Source organism: Anas platyrhynchos, chromosome 4, assembly GCF_047663525.1.
Source record: "Anas platyrhynchos isolate ZD024472 breed Pekin duck chromosome 4, IASCAAS_PekinDuck_T2T, whole genome shotgun sequence".
NCBI lineage: Eukaryota > Metazoa > Chordata > Aves > Anseriformes > Anatidae > Anas > Anas platyrhynchos.
Genome location: NC_092590.1, coordinates 23,944,159 through 23,965,717, shown reverse-complemented (window position 1 = coordinate 23,965,717; position 21,559 = coordinate 23,944,159). Strand labels below are relative to the sequence as shown.

The 21,559-nt window shown below is 38.5% G+C and overlaps 1 protein-coding gene across 6 annotated transcripts in view; it reads right to left on the bottom strand.

The window, feature by feature from the left end:
- RWDD4 (RWD domain containing 4) overlaps positions 1–21,532 on the bottom strand; it is a 43,691-nt gene extending 22,159 nt beyond the window's left edge. For 4 of the 6 annotated variants that reach the window (XR_011808988.1, XR_011808989.1, XR_011808990.1 and 1 more), the window contains exons 1-10: positions 21,401–21,532; positions 21,159–21,239; positions 19,458–19,567; positions 19,203–19,347; positions 18,271–18,385; positions 17,245–17,294; positions 7,095–7,447; positions 5,643–5,742; positions 4,044–4,185; positions 1,658–1,767 (exon numbers count right to left, since the gene is read on the bottom strand). Coding sequence is in view for 2 of the 6 variants with exons in the window: in XM_072037255.1 (XP_071893356.1) it covers positions 17,023–17,079; positions 17,245–17,294; positions 18,271–18,385; positions 19,203–19,347; positions 19,458–19,567; positions 21,159–21,239; positions 21,401–21,424 (582 nt within the window). In the remaining 4 variants the exon portion in view is untranslated. Of the gene's footprint in view, positions 1–1,657; positions 1,768–4,043; positions 4,186–5,642; positions 5,743–7,094; positions 7,448–11,656; positions 11,934–15,257; positions 17,080–17,244; positions 17,295–18,270; positions 18,386–19,202; positions 19,348–19,457; positions 19,568–21,158; positions 21,240–21,400 lie in introns of those variants that run through there. The other 2 variants (XM_072037256.1, XM_072037255.1) reach the window with 2 other exon arrangements.
- Between the last annotated feature and the right edge of the window lie 27 nt (positions 21,533–21,559).

Sequence of the window (21,559 nt, the reverse complement as noted above, 5' to 3'; positions counted from 1 at the left end):
CTTCTTACCCTACAACCAACCTTTTATCTGATTTTTTAGGTCATCCATTTTTTTTTCTTCCAGTGAAACATTTGATCCTGTATGAGAAAGGAAAAAGGGCAAACACACAAAAGAGAGGAAACTGATGTGTCACAAGTCTTTGGGGAAGTCCTGTGCTACTTTGAGAAACAAGGCTGTCATACTGTATAAAGAAATCCAAATTTGTTTATTTTCACATTGTGAAAAATGAAATTCCTCTGTCAAAAAACAAAGATTAATCTGCCATCACACAGAGATAAACGTGTTCTAAATATCTGACACAACAGAGCCAAAATAATATAGGAAGTAATTAGAGAAAGAGCTCCACATGCACTGAAAAAAGGCTTCTTCATAATTTCCCTTTATATCCTTTCTTTGTTGTAACTTCACTTCAAATGTATCGGGGGGTTTAATCCCTCACGAAAAACTATGCCAAGTGGGATGGCCATTTCTCTAGGCTAGCTTGTTAATTGTACGTTCATATAACTACCTTTCCACCCAACTGATTTTGACTAATTGTTGCTGAATCAAACTAACCCAAACCCTTACTCCAGTGATAATACAGAGCAGCTGTGAAATGGCATCTCTTTACATTTAAAGTTTTGAGGTTTTCATGCTGAATAAATGCAGTGCATTACTTTTGCAAATTTCATCCATTTCCCACTCATGGGATCTGAGAGACCACCTGGTTCCTCCAGGTCAGCCACATGGAAGAACACTGGAAAAGACGCTTACAAATGGAAAAAATACGGTGGTTTCACTTGCTTTCCACAAAAAGTCCTTGCTCACTTGACAGAAAAATAGTGCTTTCTGACAATTGCTGCACTCTTGACCTGAGACTGCTTTCAGCACTGATGGCTGTGCATATCATGTGCAAAATACGGCAGATTGGAAATACGTGCTTGTGTGGGTTTCTCGGGGGCACAGCACACAGTACACTGTAGCCAGAATTCCTATATGAAGAACATCTCTCAGATATGATAGCTGCAAAAGCTGAAATAATATTAATATTGATTTCCCTTGTTCCCAGAAGTCTGGTTTGGAGCCCTGACTTTTTCTGATAAAAAAACATGAAGCTCTACAGGCAACAATGCCTGTCCCTTCCTTGGCTTGGGAACAGCACTAGCATAGTGATCAGCATCCCTGCCTGATAAGAAGAGTGTGACTCGTTTGCTCACAATGTATTTGACAATATCAGTTTAATAGGACAGCTGATTTGCAGGTTTTTGTGCCTGGAATGACAACTGGGTTTTAGCTGGGTGCACAAAAAAGGAAGCAAAATTAGTAAAGCTAAGGACAGTAAAGGTAAGGAAATACCCATGGTGAAATGAGGCCATATTAAAGCCTCATTCAGGCTCAGACATAGCTTATGGCCCCGGAGCTTGTCTGAACTGATCACTTCCAATTAAGCAGCGCACTGGCATGATCCAGAAAAACAGTTATGATGACAGTAGGGGCTGAGCGGGGAAGGGAATTTGCACTTGATCTAAAACATTACAGGAAACCATTACTCAAAAGGAGCAGAACACATCAGTTTTACAGACAGGTGAGACATTCCAAGCTCTCTCTACCATGCCATGTTCTACATAGGTTCATGCTGACAAACATAAAACAAACAGCAGCTTGCTGCTGAACTCACAGAGCTCGACCCTGCCAAATGTGCCAGAATTTCCTCATCCCCGTTGTAAACACTTGCCTTTTCCTCCCAACATGTAGTGTATTTGTGAGAAAAACTTGGAATTGATATTTCTAGGTAAACAGAAAGAGAGAAAGACTTAGCTAAACACATTTTCCTTTTCATTATTTGCAAATCTTCCAGCAGTCTTACAAGTAAATAAATAACACTTCATGACTTGCGAACAGCAAACCAAACACCATTATTTCATAATGACATTGGAAGTACACATGAAAGTTACCTAAAATGCAAACTAAGTTCTTAAACCAGCTGCCTTATGTGCAAATTTTTCAAATAATTGCAGACACAGGCCTTCATAAATATGCAGAAAAAATGCCATTATCTTCAACTGCATTAGTTAACACTAAACACTTTCAAAGGTAGAGGTCAAAGTCACCAACTTAGTGGAGGTCCCAACAGACCTGTGTAGGTGCAAATCAAAAAATATTCTTGTGTAAGGTATCATGTGTGGACAAAGGAACATCAAAATTAATAGAAAAGGCAAAATTCAATACAAAGGTTTATTATTCCCAGAATCTACCAATCTGATTTTCTAATTCTTCTTCAATTCTTTATTCATAAAATAAAAATATGTTGCAAATGCTATCCTTGCTCAGCAGTAAGCAGGTTGCTGTCTGTGCCAGCTGCCTAGAACCCCCTCACCTGATACTAGGCAAATTGCTCATGCTTTTGGTAGCCTCAAGACCACTTTTAGATGAACTTAAATAAAAAGGGATTTTTTTCCAGTACTTTTGAAGTACTTCAGTACTTTATAACACAGCCTTTTGTCTGCAGCTCCTGTATCTTCTGATCTTTGCTACTTTCCCTCAAATAAGGTTCTTGGCAAAGCTGACAATGTTAATTGGGTGATTTCAATTTTGCCAAAAGTCACTGCAAAGGAATTCAAGATAGGAGGAATGGAATCTGCTGTTGATGGGGTCGATTCCATCTTTGCTCTAGCTTCCATTTTTCTTATAGACACCGGTGCAATGAAGATACAATAAGAGAATAAACCTTTCATGCATGGAAATTAGCTGAATCCCCACATACTGAAAGGCAACCAGTGGTAACTCTTGCTACAACCAAGTAATGTCAGCATTATATCCAGTACACTGATAAATAAGACTTTCTGCACAAGTTGTACTAAATTATTTTCTAACAACCCTAGACAATAGCTTAACTATTACTGTTTCTACCAGACAGCTTTAGGGTTGCAGCAAGAAAAGAAAATAACATCTCTTCAGACAAGTAATGAGCAAACCCATTTCACTGAGATAAAAGAGAGGAGATGAAGGGGGTGGCAGAAGCACAGAGCAGATCTGTGCTCAATAATGTTGTTTTACAAATTACGTTGTGAAGTCCGGAGCCCATACCACAGACAAGAAAATTGATCTAAGATAAAGATTGAAGGAAAGAACTAACATAAGAAGCCAAAACTTGATGCATGGTATCTTGTGTTAAACCTTTTCTCAACAGATCAATACAATGCTTTGTCTGTGAGTTCATGTAATAGAAAATCACGCTTGAAACCCCAATGAGTCCACTCAGATCTCATTTTGCAGCTGAAAGAAAAAGTTGCTCTAGGCCATACCTAATACTTTCCTTGGCTTCTTCAGATTTGTGAGACACAGCTGAGTTTGTTACTAATGCAAAGAATTAACAGCAATAAATCAGCAGAAACAGATCTTAATTAAACATAAATGAACAACTGCTTATAAGATTTTGATTCTCGATTTGCATTGCCTTAATTTCATGCCAGTGCCACTGTTTCTGATGAAATTGCTGGTGAAGTGGGGTATCCAGCACAAATTAGGGATGACATAATTTCAGCCTTCAACATCACTCTAACTCATCATGCCTCCTCAAGGATTTAAAATGACATTGATTCTCCCCAGCGTAACTTTTGCTGGTAGATTATTACTGCATTATTAAGCTTATTCTGCAGTAGTAATTTCATTCTCTGCAGTTAAACAGAATTTCACAGCATGTATTTTATTTTGCTTGGCCAAAGTCCAGGCATTTTGCTCCCCTAGCAGGGCCCAAACAGAAGCCTGGAGATTGTAGGAGTTACATACACTTAATGGACTGAACAGTACATTGAACAGGAAAAGGCATTTATGGTTATGGACAATTAACATCTTTGAGGTTCTACTTTACGTATTTATTACAGCAGTAACACGCTCACTTAGGTATTGCTTATCCTGCCACAGGTTTCTGCAGAGTGCCAAAACTGGTGATGTCCCTAACTCATTTTATCGCTGAAATTAAAATTTCTCCTCCTTTTAAGAAATAATGTATCGCTAATCATTCCAGCTGTGACCTTCTCCTCATTTTGGGTTTCTAGTCTCACCTGTGTAAGAAGTTTAGTGGATGCTTCCTGTCTGAGAGCAAGAGGTGCATATTCCTGAAATATCTTACATACATCCTGGAAAGAGCTCAGCCATTTGCTCGAAGCTTGCTGCCTGTGTGTAGGATCATTGCCGAAAACACACCTGTAAAATGTGCCATGAAGACAAGTAAAAGACAAGCTGGAGAACTTACCAGAAAATTAAGAAGCTGCTCTAATCATAAAACATAATTAAAAAACACAGTTACTTTCAGTTAAGTGCCGCACAGTTTGGTAGATAGGCAATATAGTCCCAATGCCTCTGTTTTAATAAGATATCTCACCTGGGCCTCATCTCTAAAATGGGAGATACAATCTCACATGGCTATTTGATGATCTTGATACGGGCATTAATAATAAAGATTCAAGAGAAGTTTTCCTTTAAATTATACCTTGTAATACTGCACTTCATAATATAAAGAGAAAAGTGCTGTTTCTCATTTAAATAAAGTTACTATTCATTTGCAGGCAGGAATGTTGAAAGAAACTTTTCAGACTTAGTATTTCTTTCATGCAACGGCTTAGCAATAAAGCTTCCAATGATTAAAGGAGTGAAGCAATTTCAGACTAATGAAAAATAATCTCCTTAATGGATTGGAAGAAAAAACATTTATTCCTCTACCAAACAACTTCAGAACTAAAGGAACTAAGTACTAACCTGGAAGGCTGCAGTTTATAAATACTTGAAACAAAGTTTTATCCAGTCTGTACTGGTGGTTGAGAAGCTGCAGCTATTCATCACATTCGAGCAGGTTTACGCTCGAGGAATGAGGATGACACATTAAACATTTCAGATGAGCAGGATCTGCTGGAGTTTGATTCTTTGTTAGAGTACATTTCAGTTATATTTTCTTTTGATGATTTGCCAGTTCCCAAAAAGTGTTAAGCAACACCTGCCTGCTAGTCATCCATCTGCACTGCTTCTTTAGTCAGAAGTGCCTCTTTCGACTCCCCACGAGATGCAACACTTAGCATTTTCTTCTCTTTATTTCAGTTAGTTGTATTCTTTCAATTATACCTTTAATTAATTTATCCTTTTATAATCTCCCTGTGATGACAGGATCATCAAGTTTTTGCCCAACAAAAGATTTTGAGTAATGAAAAAAAAAAAAAAAAGGAACACACATGCAAAGGGAACAAATACAACCCTGATCTTCATACAGTACAAAAGCCAATCCAACAGGTTTCTCAGCGTGTGTATCAGTTAAGAATTTATTTCATTACCCTCTTCTTCTTTCATATTTTAGGCTTACAACATGTACTTTCTTTATACAGTAAAGCCAGCACTTACTGTACCCTCACAAAAAAAAAGAAAAAAATGGAACCCCTAAATTAAATAAAAAAGAGCCCCCAAACCTTACAACTTTTGGAGTTGGAGAACTTTCATCATGCCGTGAAATTAGGATAAACAAAATAACCATAGTTAAAAGCTCAGTTTTTGAGCTTTTATAATTAATCCACCTGATAAATTCAGATTTCATGTTAAACGTTATTTGCAAACAATTAATGAATGGCTCTACTACATTTAGGCTGCAGGATGATTCTTTAGGGCTGATTTCTTACCTTTATAGTAGGAGTTTATTTCTCAGCATTGACTGATTTTTATCCTCCAGAAATTTTTGCAGTTCGATCAGTTCAATCTTTGACCGAGACGATGGTGCATCTGATGTTTAAAAATGCAAAGCAGATGAATATACAAGTTTTGCTTATTGTGGAAAAAAAATCTCTATGTATATATACATATATCAAATACCTTTAAACAGGTATTCACATATGCATCTGTCTTGTCATTTATGGCAGGGTACATGCCAGTGGCAATTACGGCTGTAGAGGTAGTGGTGATCAATGGTAAGTCAGAAACTCCTTCATTTACACTGCTCAAGGAGTTGCTGGTCATACTTTCTGCAAGTATCATATTAATAACAAACCTAAAAAAATCTAACTGAACTAAATTCACTAATCTGAATAGTCTAATTATAATTTCTGAAGATATGTGCATTGTATGTTCATGAAGACTGAAGACATTAACACTGACATTTAATCCTGAAATCATAAAAATTGAACTGTTCTACAGAAACTCATTGCTCAAATAGGTGCCCTACTGTGAATTTGCATTGGTTAACTAACTCCTGATTGCTCCCTTGAAGTATAATAACTTCAAAAATATAGTTGAAAATGGTTATTTCAGTCATGTTTGATGTATCATGTTGAATTTAAAAGCAGCTTTCAGGTGCTGGCTAATATGTTGTTACATAAAAAGATCAAATTTATTAGTGGCCTACTCTAGTGAGCAGTACGGCAGCCTTAGGCATGACAATGTTGTTTGCATAGCAGTAATCAAGCAGCTTTCACTCCCCTAAAAATGCCATCCATAAAATGGATGTATAATAGGAGAACTGGACTTTGTGAAAACACGTATTAGAACTTGATGAGGAACCTTGATATTATGCTGTGGATTTGTTATGCAGACAGCACTGCAGAGAGGATTTCAGCCTACAGAGCTGAAATAAAGGGATAACACAACACAGGTTTTGAACCACATTAATCAGTGCTTTTCTCACTGTGTGTTGCATAGTTTATTTTTAGTTACAAATTTATTTATTTATTCATATATATACATTAATGACAAATAGCTTTTGGCAAAAGCTTCATTAATATGTCATTTGAATCCTTATGACAACTAGATTTTCCAGAAACTTTCTGGAAAGTGAAGTCAAAGTTGTTCCTCTATATTCCTGAAGAACAAGACTAGAGTACAGAATGTCATAATACTCTAAAATTACATTCATATCAGGTAAACAACTTTCTTCATAGTAAAGTCTATAACTCTTTGACAGCACTCCACCTACTTAAAAATTATTTTGACTGTTTTGTGTCTGCAATATGACCTACTTTATACAATGAGTATACATAGACATGCTATCCTGTAACTAAGCTAAGAGTGACGGCTTTTGTATACTAAAATTAACAAATATTATCATAAGTGATTCAAATCCTTAGATTAAAAATTCTTACCATGCTTAGAAGTTTCTGAGTAAAAATTACTTTTCCATAAGCTGCCCACTTTTTTCTTTTGTGGAAGAGTTTAATGACAATGCAGATGAATTACATAGAAGTTTGAAACCTTCCATTTTCTTTTAATTGATGTTGTTTTCCCCTACGTCATTGCTTCCCCCTTCTTTCATTGTGAAACCACAAAATTCTGCATGAGACGCTCTCTGCAATTTCTTACAGCACTTTTCAGAAAAAAAAAGATTAAAAAATAAATCAATGGAATGACAACAGTAGTGGTTGTTCACAAATATTCAAGTCACTCTTCTGTGGGTATCAGCAAATTGTAGCCTTCCAAGGTTCCAGAGTCCTGAATTCTGTGCAGAAAACAGAAGAACAATATGTATGGAGTCCATGAGATGAGGGGTTATTTATGCTGGCTTATCAACAACCTTCAAACAGCAAAGAAAACTACTATCTACCCACCTGCTATTTAGTTGTGATTCTTGAATTTTGCAATTAATGGTTCCCAAACACCTCCATTACAACACTGAGTTGCTCTGCTTGCTTAGGTTGCAGCATTTCTTTCACACTTCCTATCTTACCTCCACTGATACACACGGGTTACTCTGGTAAATATACACCAGATCTCAACATACAGAGCTCAAAAGTAAGAATTATTGCTACCAATATTTGAAAAAACAAACAAACAAACAAAAAACATTAGAAGCACAGCAGGAAAAATATGTATTTTTTTTTCCTATAGGAGGGAACAGAATAGAAAAGAAGCATTTTGTTTTCTAGCACATCTTCTTCTCTGGTCTAAACTGTTTTCAAGTTTTGTATTTCTAGAGGGAAACTATTGTCATTAGCAACATGCTGTTATACCAGCTTATTACATCAGTTTTGCAGCAACAAGGCAGCTAGAAGCTTACAGTGTTTTATGGAGGAGGTGGCTGGGGAAGGAGATAACTGAAAAATAGTATCCAAAATATAATTTAATTCTTAATTGTAACTTCTAAATGAGCAGGGTTCTAAAGATAACTAAATTCTACTCAGCAAAGATTGTACTACCCCAAACGAACTTCACGTTTATAGACATTACCATCTATTTTGTAACAAGCTGTCCCTCAAAGCAGGAAAGTAATTGTTTGGTTTAATGGGTCTTGGCACCTTTGTTCGCATTAAGCAGCAAAACAGTAACTGTTTTTTCAAAATACTTTCACACTCTTAGGGAGTGGTACTGAAAATGCAAGATTGGTTCCTGCTATGGGAGTTCCCTGCAGTGCTGCTGTTCACTTCCTAATAGTACCACCTCGCAGCAGTAACAAGGAAACAAGCTGTCCTGGGAGGTTGTGCAATCTCTGTTCTTTGAGGATGTCAACACACGGTGAATAAAAGGCACTGGTGACCTGCTGCAGCACTGCCACCAGCCCTCCTGTAAAAGGGAGGTCAAACCAGGTGACTTCCAGAGGTTCCTTTCAGTCTGCACCTGATTCAGTATGCACTTACTAGGCTATTCACTGAAAAAAAAAAATTAAAAAAATACATACATAAAATTTTACCCTTCATTTGTGTTTAACAACCATTAACCAAGTTTTTCCTGTCTTCTGACGATGTTTTGGTTTTTTAATTCTAATTTCAGTTCAGGTTGGAGACACTACGTATAGGTCAAGGACTAAATAGTACAACCAATTGTACGCATCAACAGGAGCAAATTTTCTGGCTATTCACTGTTTCTCTCACATTGGGCAGCTTTGAATCTCTTCCAGCCTAAGGAGAGCTCACAGGGGAGATCAAAAGTTCGAGAAGTTGAACTTGATGCCTCTGGTTATGACAATCAAGCAAAGAAGGTATAAATGATGGCTGTACACTCTCCAACAATGTTTTGTGAAGAAGATGCTATCCACACAAATTACGTACACTTTTGGTCCTCCATACTGCACAGACTGGCATATTTTGGGCAATGGTATATGTTGTGGCTGTGCTTGCATTCTGGACACTCCAACTTTTAACCTCATCCAGTAACTAAAGAGGACTGACCTTCCTCAGCCTTCCCCCAACTTCGTCCAGCACCTGAGAGCTGTACAGAGTACAGTTACCCAGCATGTGGTTTGCTAATCACTACAGACACATCCCAGAGCACTCTATGAAATGCCCGCACCAAAGAACACATCTGTTCTCTTCATCCACTCCCCAGGTAGCTGCACATATGCCTAGGCTCAAAAGCCCAGACGCTAAATGCCCAGAGCTAACAGAGATCTGTACACAGCAGCACTCCAGCTTACGTGCAGACTTTTGAGGTTCTCTGCCAAAAGGAACAGGTGCTGTGAAAACAAACAAAATCCACCAGCGGTACACAGATAAGCAACCATTGCTTTTTCTTGGAAGGACGACCCACGCAGATTCCAGTATTGGTGGTTTATAGACACGGTCTCTTTGCTTACACCATCAGCAGGCATTCTGCTCCAGTATCGGCTTCTGTTACTGAAGGAAGGAGGCATCCACCCAGGGGCCTCTGCTAACACTCACCAAAATTTGTGCAAATTTCCCAGACATGGGTATTCCGCTGACAGGCAGTGAAAGCAGCCTGAGGTGGGTGGGTTGAACCAGACTCTGTCCTTATCAGCTGTCAACACATTTATAAAACATCAGTGAGGTTACAGGTTATCACACGCCTATCAAAGGCTGCTGTAAATAAATATTGTCCAGCACTACTTTGCCTATAGGTGTTTGAAGAAGGCAGTACACTAAAACTGTCCGTCCTCCAGGCTGAGTAAATTCTCACTACAAAAAGGAGGTGAAAGAACCAATTAATACAAAACTAAAACAAAACATTGAGCAGAACCTGAGATAAAGCCCAAGTGTATGAGTATCACTATGAATTATTAGAAGAGATTCAAATATTCATATATCTCATTAATACTACTCTGCACCCAAAGAGGGAGAAGACTTCTGAACCATGAGGAAGAATGTATACAACCTCTACAAGTCTTGCTACTGTAGGATAGAAAAATGTAGGCTAGAAACCAAAGGAAAGGAAAAGTTCTTCCTCATCAGCTCTTCAAATCACCTGACTCAACAGGCACTCCACACATGAATGCAAATTGGCTAATAGGCTAATACATCTGTTTGCATCCAGAACATTTAAAATATCAAAATAAGCAAGAAGGGAACATCTAAAAATAGTGGATCCACAATCATCTTGTAGAATTTCTCCCTTTTAACTTTTTCATACTGATTGCAATGTGTTAACCACGCCCAGGTGGCCTTTGTGGACAGCTTGCACATACATTTCTTTCTTTGCAGAGGTAAGCAGTGTATTTCCTTCCATCCTATGAAAAGTAAAGTATACCATACCACTAGAGCTCATTAAGAGAATATACTGAATCTGCACTGACTGCTGTAACATGAATTTTACTGAAAGCAATGCTTAATCACATGGATTATAGCTACATAATCAACCCAAAATTATCCATAAGCATTTATATGCCACAGTTTCACTGCATGGACACGGACTGAAGCAGACACTAATGCTGCTCATGTCCAGGCAGTTTTATTAAATCAGACTCCTTTGCCTCCGCACCTGGTTATTCTTTTGCAAATGTCCACTTTCTTCCAGGGACAGCTTTGCTAATTTATTTACTTCCGCAAAGTGAAAGTCTTCTTTCCTTTTCCAATTTAGGAGCATGGAAAACCTCAGATCTCTGTCATACTTTCCAACTAGCAGGGACACTAGGAAGCAAAGCATGAAGCATCTGCTTGGAAACTACTGACAGTGGGAAGCACAGTCACATGAGGAAATCTTTCTGTGCCTTCTTTTTCACATAAATGTCACGTGGGTAGCTTTAATTCTGGTGTGTCCTTACCTCTGAATGAGACTGATTTCCTCACTGTGTGTGTATTTGTGACTTTAGCACTATTTTAATCTAGGAAATAAACTTCTATACTACATGCTGTACTTTTATTGTCTAAAGACATGGAATGAGAGGAAAAATCATCATATGCTGTACGCCAGTTAACTAAAACTTGGTAATACTCTAGCACCGATCTTCAGGGAAGAATATAAAATTGATAATGCTGTGAAAATGTATTACCCATCTACTGAAGCTGTACACTTTCCATTAGACTTTTATCAATGGAAAGCTACAGTTTCCCTGTACTATTATAAAAATCTCTCTTCAAGGTCAACTGAACCATAGTTTTTCTGTAAGTAGAGATCAAATGGTTTCCTGTGGTGGAGAGAGCAGCTCTTTAGATAGTAATGCTGTCTTTGCACTTGTTTGTCCTCCAGGAAATCATAAAATGCATTACTGACAACACTTATATGACTTGAAGCAAAATCCTACTCTGAACACTGACTCCATACTAGACGATGGTTATTGCCTCTCAGTGACACTGTAACAGACACTTGTTTTAGAAGGAAAGATTATCTTTTCTTGAATGGTAGCTTCCAAGCTCATCCCAGAATGACTCCTTTTACTGGTCATTACCAGTAATAAAGATCCTGGGCATGAAATTATGTCCTCAGAGATACCCACACAAGCCCAGTGCCCTCCACTAAGATAGTGCAGATAGAGTTTGGCTGTCTGTCACTGGGGTGACTTTATTGGATCCCACAGCTAGCAACTTGCAGTACACAATCACAGGGTTTTCAAATTTCTGCCATGTTGTACATGTGAATACTTAAAACACGTATAATAAATAATAGGCATGAATGCTCACACCGTGGCATGGAATACCTACGTAAAACTATAAAGTAGATGGATGAACTTTCAGTCTTACATAGGACACTGGCACCGGCATTTGCGTTCTCATGTGTCTTGTGTAATTCAGCTATCTGGAGTCACTCCTCACTTTGCTCTTAATGAAAACGAGAGAGAAAACAGTTAATTCTTTCATCCTTGCCAAACATTCTGACATGTTTTTACAGTGCTGGTCAACACATTTTGTCTTAACTAAGAGCACAACAGATTTTCAGAGGTTACTTGGACGGTCTTGAAAGAGTAACAGGAAGCGTAGCAGTGAGACGAGAAGTTCTTCTCACAACCATTTAAGAGCCCCGTTCTGAGACAAAGCCAAAGCTACGCTGGTGAAAGAATAGGTGACAATAATAGAAAAAAAATCTATGAACCTCTTGTCTTCTGCCATATCCCAACCTTCTGAAGTGTATAGCTCCACAGCTGTAAGCTTTGCATTTTGCTGCGTTTTATTGCCCTGCAGCAATAAAAAGTTTTATCTCCTGTGTGCTTCCTTCCCTCTCCATTTCCTCCTCTGATCCTTCCAGAGTTATCGCACCTCTGTTATTTTATCTGTTGAATGAACATCTCCTTCCCCCTTCATTCCACTGCTGAGCACAAGTGCTGAGGGTGCCATCCCATAAGCCACACAGCACAGCCGAAGGAAACAATTTCCAGAGGAGAATTTTTCTTGGTGCAGCCCAGCTCACATGAGTTTCACTGCACCAAGTTCACCGTGCAATCTGGAACCACTTGTGTTGCCTCAGCTAAAAAGAGGATAGCCTCCTCCCTCTGCTTTTCTACCAAACATTGGGCACCAAGAAATGATGGTTTTCCCCCTTATCCTTCTTTTAGTCCCCAAAATCTCAAAGCATACCCAACTGATGAGCGATAACTACCTACCCCACACCCCAGCAGCTGTAGTGGCACTGCAGACGGCAGCAGCCTTGATTTCACGATCAGCTCTGCTTTTCTTGGCAGAAAAAACAAAAACAGAAATGGGTGGGGGGAAATGACATTTCAGGGGACACCCCCCTTCTAAATAACAAGCAAACAAACCACAAAATGCCGGGGTTTGAAAAGTTTTAGTAGTATATGTAGTTTAAACTCTAAGAACCAGAACATTTGAGTTGGAGAACTTAGCAAATTCATTTAAGTCATTTTAGGTGTTAAGACAGAACTGTAACAGTAAATTCTTAGAATTTAATCCTTGTTCAACAGGGAATGAACTGATCACAAAACAGCAGCTTTCCAAAGCATTCAGAATATTAGCCAATTCAAATAAATGCTGGAAGGCTTAAGAAGGAAACCAATATTTTAAGTTAAATTGCAGTTTACAAGATTAAAAACTTCATTTAAGCACCACCTCCATTTTCTGCACCAAGTCTTTCTGAGGAAAACCTTTGAGATTTGTTTGAAAAGGGGGGAGAAGCTTACTTATTTTTTTTCTTTTTTGCTTAAGCAGAAGGGCTTTGCCAAGTGCTTACTGCAATACCGCCACGCATAAAAATTACTATTATTTTTGAAGTCCCTTCAACCAACGCCTCTAATGCTTCAGTAAAACAAGTCGTGTATGTGCATTATGGAAAATTTCCAGACTGACAAATCCCTTTTTAATCATCCTGCGTCCTGGGCCCTACTACTTCTACTTTACTGCTACTAGGATTGACATTCATCTTCTCACTCCAACCAAAGCTCTACTACAAAACCAGAAAATTTAAATAAATGGTGTAGCCCTATAATCTAAGTGACTCTTGCCCTACAGAAATGAAGTACAAATCACTGTTTTTCCACTGCCTGTGACATTAGTTTACTTAAAAAAGGGGAACAAGGTATTTTACAACAGTGTTTAAAACTCAGTCACTCCCTAGTCACGTTCTCTATTTATAGGTGTCTCATTTTAAGAGACACTGATGTGTCTTTCTTACTAAAAATCATCATTTTCCCTCCCCTCAGTTTCCAGTGCACAGGCTTCTCCATAACACCAAGTACCTAGATTTTTTGTGGCACACTTCCAGCTATCATGTCATAACATAAAATGGTCAAACAAGAATTACCTTTCAAATTTTACACAGAAAGGAAGAACTGACACAAGTATTCCCAAAGCAAAACAACTCCCCTGCAAGTAGACTTCCGAACACACGTTCTAAATCCCTGCTAGCAGAACCAGAGGAGATTGCTAGGGCGTCTTCTTAAGACCACGTGATTTAAAGGCAGACAAAAAGCTGAAATATCAGGCATTTCACAAGGTTAACAAGTTTACTGTTACACATGGTAGCTTTGTAAGAGCAAGATATGGTTCTTATTTTGTCCTTCCCCCATGCTCCTTAACTAATCTATTCAAATTGTCATGGCAACTCCATTTAGACACCAAGGATACTAGCAAAGACGAGTCAATTCCCCTTGGAGAGAATTTGAATAGTGAAAGCCGTACACACTCCAATGCTGGCAGAGACAAAAACTCAACGCCCTTCCCTGTTACCGGATCACAGGCAACACCACCTTCTCCCTGCAGTGTTACTCCTGCTCGGGTTGCAGCTACGAGCCTCCGCTCTAGGTCAAACACAAGACCACAACATTTGGAAAAAGTCCTACCTCGTGTACTTTATTAGGCTTTACTAAATATGATTGGAGTTCAAAAAGTAACCAGATATTCCAAAATCAAGGATTTGTTAAGAATCAATAGTTTTCTTTATTAAAAAGGCACACATCTTCTCACTGTAACTCTACAGTTTCAGTAAAAACTACCCTTATTCGACAATACTACTTCTTATTCGACAATAGCAGTGCAGACCATATTTCTTCCAGACCTTTTCAGTTTCTTCAGAAGAGTGAAAACATAGAAATTTTTAATTTTAAATTTTTTTCCTTCATCTGCAGTCACAACATTCCATAGAACTTTTTTCTTTATATTTATATCATACATACAAGCAGTAACTTTGCAGTATATTTAGTCTATCCTCCTCTGATAACAGAAGGCATTTAAGAGAACAAGAGAACTGTAGGAGTGTATGTTGTGTATACGCTCCCTTGACCTAAGCAGGAGGAAAAACACTTCCTCTCCATCAGCTGAAGTCCTAACTTGACAGCTCTGTAAGCTATCCTGTATTGACTGCACAGGCTCTTGTCTCAGCACCACTGATCAGAGCACCCAGCCCAACATTTGTTTCACTACGTGCTGTGCACAGCTCACGCAGCAGATTGCACTCTTTCAAAGAGGCACTGGACTTGGTGTGATGGCCGTTTTCCCGTGTTTCTTAGTGGGATGATTATTCTCTTATTAGTAACAAACACAGCTACCCTGAAGAACACAAACATATACCGTAAGAGGGAAAATATTCTGTCAATTGTTAGGAACACTTTCTTGGTAAGAGAAAATCCTTTGCAAGTTCAAATGCAGCCTCAGAAGTACAATATGTACAACAGGAAAAAACAAACACATACCACAGCAGATAAATAGGTATTTATTAAAATTCATCTCAAATCAAACAAAAATAATAAAGGACATTAAGGCATCTTGTATTCAATAACCATTCATACGGTAAAGATGACATCTCTTTCTGATACGAGAGCAGACTAGGAAAAAAACATTTTCCCAACACATTGGTCAGAGTGCTGACTTGACCCACTGTTTTACCATTCCGCCAGCAAACCTCTCCAAAGAATAATCATTTCTCCAACAAAAGAGCTACAAAACCCCAACACTCACTGAGACACACACAAGATAGCACTCTTCCCTCCCCTAAGACACACGAACTTCTATAACGATGCACACTGGAGAAAAGACACACAGATGCATGCCGCAGAGGATAAAACATTCATGTTGTAACCACTCTTTTTGAGTGGACTTGTCTTTGCTTTCAATAGTATTTGCTATTTCAGCCAATAACTACTGAAAACAGAACTGCAAATTCCAGTCAGTATTATGATGCAACGATTTTTATGTTCACCTTCTACATTTGTGTTAGATAAACAAATGACAAAGGTTTTTCTTTCCATGGAATAATTTATTTTGACGAATTATGCTGTCAAGCAACTAATCACTGTTATAGTGCTTTTTTCTTCCATTGGAATAAGAACATCAGGAAATGTTTACAGTATCACTGGGTTCACTATAACAGGATTCTACTACAAAGTAAAATATAAATTATTAAACACTGTATATAGCACTATTCACTTCGGCACATTCATTCTCTATATCCTTTGTCACATTTTTACCTTCGTTTAAGGCAAGTTTTGTTTCCAAAGAAGACCACAGTCTCTAGATAAACTTATATGACTAAGTTTACGAGTTAGGAAATTGAGCTTTATAAAATATTTACTTCAACAAATAAGAAAGTTATTAAGAGAAAGATGGTGACCCAAAATTGCACTGTATTAAAAGGTGGAGTCCTTGTACCAAAGTCCTTTATTCATCATCTTTAGAACCAGTTTTGCTTAACTATAAAAGAGACACAAAAAGAAAGTGTTCAAAGTTTAGACTGCCATTCCATTTATTAGGAAATAAGAACAACATTTCCACCTTACATAGACCAAATGGATTTTTAATTAATAATACAGACTGATTGTGCTACTGTATCAAGAGATTGAAACGCATCGAGTTATTTCTTAAGCTTAAGCACTAAATGAGCTTATTTCCTGAACTTGAAACTATCTTCATGCACTTTGCAAATTACTTCAAAAAAAAACAAATAAAAACAAAACTAACACACACTAAAAACAAACAAACAAAAAAACTAAACCACAACACAAAAACTTCAGGGCACTCTATTTGCTTTGAAGACTCATCTCCTCTCCAAAATAAAACAGATGCAGTAACCTAAAAATGTATCTCCACACATCTCCAGAAGAGATTCCATATGGTGATTTGCACAATACAAAAGCAAATATTAACTTTTTTTTTTTAAATCAAAGTTTCTGATTACTAAATGTAGTGCACCTATTGAGAAATGTATCTGGAATCCAAAACACCCACTACAAATAGCCTCTTCTGACTTGGGAGAACTCTAAAACCACCATTCTCATTTGCTCAATGTTATTTAACAACTGGAAGTGGTGTTAGGCCTTTATGCTGACAATTAATTATAATTGTATGAAATAAAATCATTTGTTATCAAACTTGTCAAGCAGCTACACTGGTTTCCAATAAGCAAGGAAAACCAATGTAGAGCATGAGAAATACATGAATTAGAACCTAAAACGGGCAGTAGTTGTTACTGTTTCTTGTAAATCTTTTTAATATTAAAAGATAACTTGAAAATACTTACATGCTGGATGTACATAGAAACAAATCAGACACCACAGTCAAATCCCAACAAAGTTAGGAAGAAAAGCAAGAAAAAAATCAGGTAAGTTTTCTTCAGATATAAGTACACATTATTTTAATACACATAGACAGTATTTTCATAATACTGCATATCATAAAGCCACATTACCTTAATTACATCCACCCAGTTCCATCCTCGAGGAAGCTCCCCTTTGTGATCTGCAGAACAAGAAGGTTTTATTTTCAATACACAAGCTACAGATAACCTTTATCTTTCTTTAAAATCAACACAAAATTCTAAAGAGACAGAAGTCTTAATTCCACCATTACAAAGCCATGAAGACAAAAAAAAACAACATGTTAATGTCTTGAACATATCTTGTTCTTCAAAGTCATTCTGTTTAAGTAAAAATGACCCAAGGCAGTCCACCTGATTTATAAGGCAACTCTAAAACGAGCTGGGTTAACTACCAGTGATACATTCTGAAAAAGAACAAAATTTTACAAAGATTTTCCTTCACAAAGATTTTCCTTAATAAGGTCAATATTAAAAATGCCAGTTATGCATTCACATTAGGTAAATGATACACAGAAATGACTATCATGGGGTATAATTTATTGTTGCAATAATATTATCCCAATCATTATCAACAATTAAGTTTGAACACATAAAAGTCGTCAGCAGGACTTGTTAAAATACTGAACATTTTTCTGTCAAAAATGCCATGTTTCACTGAAATCGGGAAGTGTCTACAAAAACACCTCCATTTTGAAGATACAAGCTAAAGATTTCATTTTGAGTTACAAAGCAAACAGTTACATTTAGAAATTACTTTTTTTATAACGTGAGTTATTTATCTGGACCCATCAACAAAATATATGCCTTTCGTTGAAAGGGAATTTTTAGATGTCCCAAAAAGTACATTTGAGAATTTCACTTTTGTCACAAATTGAAATAAACAATAAAGTTAATCAACAACATCTTCAAGTCCCTACTGTCTAGGAAGTTGCTTCACCCAGAACAAACATCTTGGGCAAGAATAATTAATCTAAACCAAACAAAACAGAGACCACGGATTTAAAGCAGTTAATCTTACATGCAAATAAATTGTGATTCTGACTCAATGAAGATGCCACTGCTACAAAATTTGGAGTCTCATACTGCTCAAACAAAACAATGCTATAGCGGACGAACCTGTTTTGTCAGCTAGCTTTCGTTTCTGGGTTTTGGATAATTGCTCCTTTTTGTCCTTTTTCTTACTTGCTGGCCCATCGGGAGTTCCAATCGCAATACTATTGCTTACAGAAGTCTGAGGAGGACGAAAATTGTTGTTAGTGTTTTGTATGTTAGTTCATCTATCGTACTTCAGAAGCCAGTAATAATACAGAGTATTAACACAGATTGCTCTGTGTATGATTACCAAATCTGACATACTAAAATGTCTTGACTGTCAAAAAAGCAGCAATGCCATCAGCTGTCAGCAGCTTTTAATCAACACACAATCATGACAATCAGAACCACATGAAGGAGATTAATTATTTCCTTTCACAGCTGCAAGGGGCACTTCTTACACTTTGTAAATTTGATCATGGAGTTTGATCTGAATGGATTCAGATTTCCAAAATAGGAAAATTCCTTCTTCCTCAAAGCAAGTCTGCAGCACCACAATGGCAAATAATGTCCTTACACATCAGGAAGCAATATGAGAAGGGAAACACAGAAGCCTAAAATAGACTCAGCCTGACTCACTGAAGACCCTAGAGGTACATTTATGCAATCCACGACTTCCCAGGAAGCTTTCAATAATTTGCCCCCAGGCAGACACCTTTCATCTGCTCCAGCTCTCTGTAGTTTTGATTCTGTTCCATGCCTCCATTTTTATGTCACTTTGTAAGACAGAACTACAGCTCATAACATTGGCAGCAACAGCAAAATAACAATTAAGCATAATAATTATGACCACTGAGCACTGGGGCACCGTACCACACTACATGCCACGGTTTATCCCCTAACACGTTTGTACCCAATGTACTAACACCTTAAAGATAGAGCAATGAAGCATTCAGAGTTGGAATAACCATTTTTGCAGTTTTAAAAGGAAGAGATTAAAATCTAAACTTACTCACCACAGTGTTAACAGGCTGATTTTCCATGAACAGCTCTTTATTATCTTTGGCATATTCAAAAAGTGTGTAAGTCATAGCAGTTCCAAGATTAGCTTCAACTTCTACCATCAATTTATCCAATATGCTTTGTTTAATAGCTGAAGATCTGAAAGAAATCATAAAACTCAACAATGATCTAGACAGAAGAAGAAAAGCTTGTCAACCAAAAAGCCCTCACATAAAAGACTAGGGAGTGAAGCTGTCACAAGGACTTACATTGTGTTGTTGAAAAAAGCATCCATTGATAAGATTGGTGCTGTTTGCGGATATGTTTCTGGCCAAGAAACTTCTATTAGAAAGGCTTTTGGATCTCCATTTTCACCTATCTGAAAGCGAAAAAATCAGAAATCAACAGTTTCCAGTCACTCATGAAAGACTGCAATGCCAATACATAAAAGCTTCTCACTTCTCTAAGACCAACCAAATTATTTAAGGTAACAACTAACTGATAACTGTTCATAAAGCTACCAGTCAGAAAATAAAACTTTTATCCAGAAAAAGTATTAAACTTATGATTTGAACATTCATCTCTAACCTACACTGTCTATTTTAAAGTTCAGTCGTATGTCTGTGCCAGCAGAATGAACTAAATTGACATTTAGCAGCACCTGCTTTAGAGGTGAAATAAATAAAACTTTAAGTCAGGCATCTGCAATATTTATCAAGACATCACCTACACTGCGCTATCCAGTTCCCAGTGGTATCAAGAAGAAAACTGGTAGTATGGTTTACAGTTCTCCCTTTCTCAGGAAAGCACTGTCTGCACACTGAGCAAATCCACGTGGAAAGCTGCATGTCCATGCTCCTCCTGTCAACGCAACCTAAAAACAGAGTAGCCTTACTTCAAATGCTGTTACTACATTTTCCCAGTGTTTGAAAAAGTCTTTCTTCAGTCTCATTTTCTTAGCACACTGATTACAAAACATCTTTGTGTGTGAGACGTGTCTGAGACAGATAAGGCTCAGAAAAATGGCATATTAATTCTTTGACCTTGTCATGCATTTACTTGCACTATGCCTTTTCATAACACAAGTTTTCTTTCACAGGAAATGTGTTATTGCCTTCATCTGACACTAAGCTTTATGGTATTTCAATTGAATTCTCCTAATTTTTGACAGATTTTTTTTAAATTACAAACAACTAAATCTATCAAAACGTAGAACAATACCCTGTAAACTTGCAGGTAGGTCACAATCACTCTTCTGAGAAAATTAGGTTTACTTAGACCAGTCCTATCAGTGAATGAACGCTGCACTTGTAAAACGGGATTCAAGTGCTATTTATTAAATCAGCCTAACTTGCTACAGTTACCAATTTCATTCTGAAGTTACTTGAGAGCTGCAAAAAGGTTACTTTAGATGCTTTCTCCCTGCTACAGTGGGGAACACAAACGCACAGCATTTTCAGGCATCTCTGTAAGGCTCCATGGCAGCACAAAGACCTGCCTCTGCCCCTGCCCAGAACAACTTCCAGGTCTTCAAATTTGAAGAAAGTTGAGTATATAATTTGATATATGACAGAAGCTGTTTTAGAATAGTGTTTCAGGGATTAGTTTATACTCATAGGGCAATTTATACGGACTTGAGTTTTGAACTCCAGGGGCACCCAGGAGTAAACATTTGATCAACAGAATACCTGATCAACACAATGCCAGGGCTTTTCCTTACAGCTCATTCTACATTTCCTCGAAATGAAGTGCAATTATTTTCAAGTGTCTATTTTGGTATCTAGCACCTTTTTTTTTAAAAGAAAACTGCCAGCAGCTGCGAGAGGGGCGGCGCAGGCAGGCTGCTGGGAGGAGGCTCCTCACCCAGGGGAAGCACTCAGGGCTCGGAGCCTGTCAGGACAGCGCTCCCACACACAGGGTCCGATTTTTGGGGCCCGGGGCTGGACTGGACGAACCTCGCGCCGCCTTACCCGGTACTGGAAGGACACGGGGCTGAGCTCCCTGAAGCAGCCGTCGCCTTCATAGATGGAGCGCAGCGCCTCCAGCTCCATCTGCGGGGCGGGCAGAGCACGGCGTTACCCACCAGCACACCCCCAAGCCCCTTCCTCCTCCTCCTCCCCACACCCGCCTCAGGGTGACCGCAGGGCCGGGGGTGCCCCAGCCCTAAGATGGCGGCCGGGGGCACGCAGCCCCCCCCCCCCCATCCCCTCACCTCCTGGTCCTCGTTGGCCGCCATGGCGCGCGCCACGCGCGCTCCCCCCCCCTCCTCCTCCTCCCTCCCTCCCGCCCACCCGCCCCCGCCTCAGCCGGGCTGCCGCGCACGCGCCGCCCGCCCCCCTGACTCGAGGGGCGGGACGAGCTGGAAGGACTC